Raw genomic sequence first — 6,095 nt, 5'->3', positions numbered from 1 at the left:
CCTGATGCCGCGTACGCCGTGAGGATTATTGGATTTGCGTCTCGTCCACGTTAGGTTAAGTTAGCTTAGGTTCAGGGTAGGTTTACGTTAGCTAAGGTTACGTTAGGTTAGCGTAAAAGGCGTTAGGGTGGTGCGCCGTATTCTTACACCGGCTACGCCGCGCGGATTATTGTCTTTGCTTCTAGGCGACGTTTTGTTCTGTTAGGTTAGGTTAACGTTACGTTAGGCTGGGTTAGCGTAAAAGCTGTGAAATTGGCGCGGCGCATTCTCCGAACAGTTATGTCGTGAGCATTATTGTCTTCTTGCTTGGCGTCATTATATTAGGGTAAAGTTAGGTTAGGTTGACGTAAAACGCGTTAGGGGGCGTGTGTGTGTTTGTGTGTGCGCTTGTGCGCGTGCGTGCGTGAGTGAGTGCTGTAAAACTGCACTAACCTGAACGGTGACGACAAACCGAAAGAGGGGGAGGCATTCAAGTGTAATAAAGTCAGTGGGGCTTTATTTACTCGGGTTCATCGAGAGAGACAGAGCGTATATAGTCACTCGCTGACCACCGATGCGTAACACCGTATGTGTCACTTATGCACAAGTACCATTAGTTTCTTTACAATCATTTTTTAGAGCTGCGACGTGCTTCAGCTCCAGGAATCCGGATGCCGGAACTCGCATGGAGGCTTATGTTCTAAATTTCTTTTTTCTTAAGTGCAAGTACATTACAGTAGTAGTTGTTTTGTAGATTCACTTGTGCAGAGAACGGAACACAATGTGGCGGCCCTGCAATCACCAGCACTCGTTTATTCTGAGATTACGAACAGCTTTTACCAAGCATAGGTACAGGCAAAGGTTTAACACGACCAATAATGTGTACGACAAGTCCTACTCATTTCCTATAGACTGTTGATTGCTCATGACGTTGTTCAGGTCGTGTTACAAGCAGCTGTGAGCACACCGTGCGAGTCCCCTTTTACGCTGCCACGACCTCACAGTTACCTATACTGTAGCTTGCGTGTGTCTACGTACATAACAAGTGCACGGCTTGCGCCTCAATTGATTGAGCAGTTACTTTGCGCTAACACTTTACGCGCCACCAACTATATGGCGCACATGATTTCTGTACTTTGGCGCAGGTCTCCGTGACCGCGGAGAATGACGACCTACCTTCCAACTCAGCGCTGCCTACTTCTCCGGACCCGACTAGTGGCACCTACACCGCGTCCGACCGGTCTCTTGCCGACAAGCCAGTGTACAGGGCGGGCGGCGCCTTCCTGGTCCCCAAAAACCCGGTCAAGTCCACCCCAAGTGCTAACACGCTGGGCGCCAGTCAAGGGGACGACCGGGACCACATGTCAGCCAGTTTCGCGGGTCCCACGTTTCGCGGCAGTAGCTCAAGTTTCCTGTATGGCCAAAGTGCTGGCGGCTCGGGGCACAACGTAACTAGCGGTCTGGGCGACAGCTCGGGCTCGTTCATAGAAGAGGAAACTCAGGAGCGCCGGGTCATTGAGTCTCGGACCGAGGAAATCCGCACCGTGCGTAGAATCCGCAGGACGCGGTCTCGAAACCAGGCCGCAACTGAGATTCCTCCTCTTGCGATCGAGGAGACTGTGTGGTACAGGACAGAAAGTGGCCACAAGGTGGCCCGGCCTGGAGGGCTGCCGCCTATCACTGATCGCGAGTCGGCCATCAGTCGGTCCATGATCAGTGGACCAGGGAGGACGGTGACGGAGAGCCGACAGTCTGCCGAGGAGCGCACCGAAATGGACAATGTCAGCGAGCGCGCTATGAGTACGAGCTACGCATCGTCCCAGTACTCGTTCGGTGAGGTGGCGTCCGCCGACAGGATGAGGCTCATCGAGGGAACCACGCCCGTAGCCGAAGATTCCTCGCCTATCGCGTCGGCGCGACCTTCCACCGTGTCAATGGGCGAGATAGGTGCTTTCTCGGACAGAGCCGACTCGGCGGCAAAAGCGGTGAGCAGCACATCCTCCATGTACAGCCTACCTGCGGAAGAGCAGGACCTGAACGCGCTTGCTCCGTGGAAGCCGGCAGTCCCCGATGAGTCGATGCGCAAGGAAAGCTGTGGATTCGAAAGCAGAGCCTCTGACAAAGGTGGATCTGAGAAGTCTTTTCCGGCCGCCTCAGTGGAAAGCATCGATATATCAGACTACAAGACCATTTACGGAAAGTCCCAGAGCGAAGAGAAGCAACTGAAGGACGAGCTGGACACCATCGACGAAGCAACTACGGTGGTGTCGCTTACAAGCGAAGCTCGCGATGAGCCGGCAGAGACAAAACAGAAGACACAGCCATTCACCGAGTTGATGCCACTAGATGAGTTCATGGATCTTGAAGAAATCGCACAGCTTTGCGCTGAACACGCGGCTGCTGAGGTGCATAGACGAATGTCTGCTGCTAGCCTCCACGGCGAGAAACCTGAAGATAAGCCGCCAGCCGAAACGAAGACAACAGATCAGAGCACAACGAAGAAACCGGGCGCAGAGCCTGTCACCGGGACTGACGACAGCACTCAAGCCAAAATAAAACTGGTGCCCCACACAGACACTCTGAGTAGTGTACAGCCTGAAAGAAGTAGCAAAGACGCCATAAGTCACCCAACAACAGACGCAGTGTTGAGTATAGCCGGGCAAAAGGCCTTTATCGAACCGGGTCATGTGCAGCCTGAGCAGGCGCCGCATTTATCAGTTCTAGAAATCAAAGAGGTCCAAGAAATGGCGTCCTTTGAACAGAGAACACTTAAGCCCAAGAAAGCAAACCTGACCAACGCGGTCGTCAGCGAAGCCTTGACACAACCTACTGAAGGGGCAAGGACAGACGCCGGCGCTAACAAGACCACAGCGCCGGACAAACAGCTAGATACAGCTGAAGGTCCAGAGCACCCCACAACTTACGTTCCTCGCGAAGGTGAAACGAGCGGCCCCAGCGTACCGGAAGTGGAAAAGCCGCGTGCAGCTGAAGAAACCACGGATGACGGATACAAGCTCGCATTTTATCCACCGGAGAGGCAGGATGTTGAACAGAAATCTGCAAGTGACAATGATAGCCAAGAAGTCCCGTACCTAGAAGTTGAATCGCCGGCAAGCACAGACAGCGGCAATGCCGATAGCACCAACATTCCGCTGCAAGACGCAAACAATGTCGACCATGATAACATTTTGGAGGAAACTGTACCACATGCAGCTTTGAGCGACCAGTCCGAAGTGTCTGAAGGTAAACCTTCCAAGACTGCCTCTGATGAAAAATTGGGACAGTTGGGAAATGCAGAGCGCCTGTCGCAAGCTCCGCTGGCTAGTGAGACGAATGACAAAAGTTCCCTGCTCGAGTACCATGCAAAAAGCCTGGCGTCGCGTGAAAACGCTGTCAAGTCACCATCAAAGCGCTCTTCTACTTCAAGTTCAGTGAGTAGCGTACGCGGAGAAAAGTGCGCATCAGACCACACTGTGACGGAAAGGGGCACGACTCATGATGAGTGCGCCGAAATGAGTAACGCGACCGACAAGAGTGAAAGTTCTGATCTCGATATTGACAACAAACGGCTAAATGAGACAAGGGCTGACTTTCTGTTCGAGGCGAGCGATATTAGGCCCCAAACGACGTCTAGCGAACCCGCGCTTCACCCAGAAGAGACGGCTGAACTGCGAAAGAAGGTGGTCGATGCTGCTGACATAGAACAAGAAAAAATGCCTTCAACTGCGAGGGCGCTTGTCCCTCGTGGTGAACTCGCCTCAAACGGTAACCTGGTTGAGAAGAAATCAAGTACGGAGATAACTTCTGCTGACCGAAGCAGAATCCCATCCTTTGAAGGTGGCTTTCCGGCAGAAGATATCTACAGAGGTGTATTCGTTGGACTCAGTGAGGCCGCAAGTGAAGCGTTTTCTCCGGAGTCCAGCAAGCTCAACGCGAAAGTGACAACTAGTGAAGCCAGTCCCTCGAAATCACGCTTGCTCCCTGGAGAGAGAAGTGAACTGCCACACAGCCTTATAGGTGCTATCGACAAAGAGCGTAAAGAAGTGCATTTACACGAGGCGCTCGTTCCACTTTTTGAAAACGCCTCTAAGGAAGACTTGGTCGAGAAGAAATCAACTGCAGAGGCAACTTCTATTGACCGAAGCAGAATCCCCTCCTTTGAAGGCGGCTTTCTGGAAGACACGTACGGAGCTGTTTTTGGTGGATTTAGCGAGGCCGCAAATGAAGCATTTTCTCCGGACTACAGCAAGCACGACGTGCGCATGCCGGCTAATGAAGCCAGCGCGCACAAACCGCCGCCTTCCTATGATGTAGCCGACATACATGAAGAGGAAAAAATTAAATCAGGCATAGAGACAATAAATAAAAGGGAGCGGAGTGACAGCTGCTGGCACTGTCAAGTAGAAATGGCGCAATTGAAGTCCAGAAAAGCGATGTTGGCTGGAAGCCTGGAGAGCCTTTCAAAAAGTTCAGGGTTGACTACAGCCGTCACAGAGGTGAATCTGCAAGGAATTTCTGGCGTATCCGACAAAACCATTGCGCCGGACCGAATGTTGGCTGCGAGTCCCGAGGCTCATTTGGCAGAGGTGATGACCGTTGTGACAGAGGTACCCAGAAAAGCCTCCGAGGGAGCTGCTTCGGAGGTAAAGTCTTCAGACGACTCTGAGGTGCCGGATAATATTTCACGGAAAAGTAGTTTTGAGCATCAACAGATAGAAGACCTGCCAGAGGCGATCTCTGCTTTTGCAGTAGACCACCTAGAAGTATATAGTCCAGTTGAAGAGCCGGCACCGCTAGAGAGTGCATACAAAGCGGTCGAAGTTTTCACATATCCTGAGTGGGTCTCCCGTAAACTCGGCGAAGGAAAAAGTAGCTCGGTGTTCAGCTCGGATGCCGAAATGCAATCCGGATCATCCACAGTGCCTACAATCGGTTCTAACGGATTTTCACCACCTCCAGGAGACGTTCATTCCGACTCTGGCGAAAGCATGTCAACTGCTTACGGAAATACGATACCTCAAGGGGTTGATAGTGGAATGGTCTGTGAAACAACGTACACTGCTGAGGACACCACAGCAACTAGGACTGCAGTACCTTCAGCAATGTCGACGGCCTCACTGGCGGGTAGTGCAGGCACTTCTGCATTTTTTCCTTCTGCAACCATCACCATTGACATGTCCAGCGCCGGAAGCGAATACAGAGCAGGAGTTGAAGTACCTTCAGACGGGCTCGAAAAGAGCGCTTGTAAGTCTGCGGCGCTGACTTTTTCGAAAACTACCGAAAATGTCCCGTCTGACTCATATTTAGCTCACGGTGGAGCAACAGAGACGCCTTCAAGCCAGAAGCTAAGTATTCCTGCTGTGGTGACAGTAGCGGAACCAGAGACACCGTCGCGAAAGATGGCAGAGAGCAGCAAGCCTCATTACGTTTTACACAAAACGCGAATTTTTGCTACGACCCCCGCCCAGTCCCTTGAACTCGTCGAGGAAACTGTTACTCAGATCGCGTCCTCTGAGCTAACTGAGGATGCTACTATCACTAAGGATCACCCGGTAGAATCAAGACCACAAGAATGTGTGACAGCGCAGGCATCATCTGAGAGGCCAGTAAACCAGGCGTCAATGAACCCGTCGCTAGAGAAGTGGGAAACATTGCTCAAGAAGCCATCATCAAACTTAGGATGCGCCGAAGAAGGAAGCATAAAGGAGTCATTTGGCTCACAGACTCAACCGCTTAAAGAGCGCACGACAAAAGACAAAATAATGCGCTCCCAAAGAAGTGCTGCCACAAAGCCGCCTTTACTACAGCGTACTCGCATTTGCGCAGAGGGCTTGAGCCATTCCGTGGAACTAATATCTGAGCAGTCTTTCATAAAAGATCTCAACAACGATTCTAATACTAGCTATTACCGTGTTCAAACACCGTACCACGAAAGCGCTGGACATCTAAGCTTCCTTAGCCGGCTCCCAGGGCTCAAAGACGTCTTGGACATTAGTAGCGTAAGTGAAGAGGATGAAAAAGCCATCAGTGCCACTTCTAAGGCAGACGTGCCCAGGAAGATGGAAAAGATAGGTAAAAAGATATCTGAAATCAATTTTAAGAGGGCGCTGCTTCAA

General features: G+C 51.6%; 1 protein-coding gene across 6 annotated transcripts in view; it reads left to right on the top strand.

Annotated features, from left to right (window-relative positions):
• Positions 1–1,260: 1,260 nt before the first annotated feature.
• The window catches only part of LOC126536041 (uncharacterized), a 62,454-nt gene continuing 57,619 nt past the window's right edge, over positions 1,261–6,095 (top strand). For all 6 annotated transcript variants that reach the window (XM_055073366.2, XM_050182934.3, XM_055073370.2 and 3 more), the window contains exon 1: positions 1,261–6,095. This exon is cut by the window's right edge and continues 23,589 nt beyond it. In XM_055073366.2, the coding sequence (XP_054929341.1) occupies positions 1,341–6,095 (4,755 nt within the window). In that variant the 5' untranslated portion in view covers positions 1,261–1,340.

This window comes from Dermacentor andersoni, chromosome 4, assembly GCF_023375885.2.
Source record: "Dermacentor andersoni chromosome 4, qqDerAnde1_hic_scaffold, whole genome shotgun sequence".
Lineage (NCBI taxonomy): Eukaryota > Metazoa > Arthropoda > Arachnida > Ixodida > Ixodidae > Dermacentor > Dermacentor andersoni.
The sequence above is the reverse complement of the archived record's forward strand: the minus strand, read 5'-3'. Positions and strand labels throughout refer to the sequence as shown.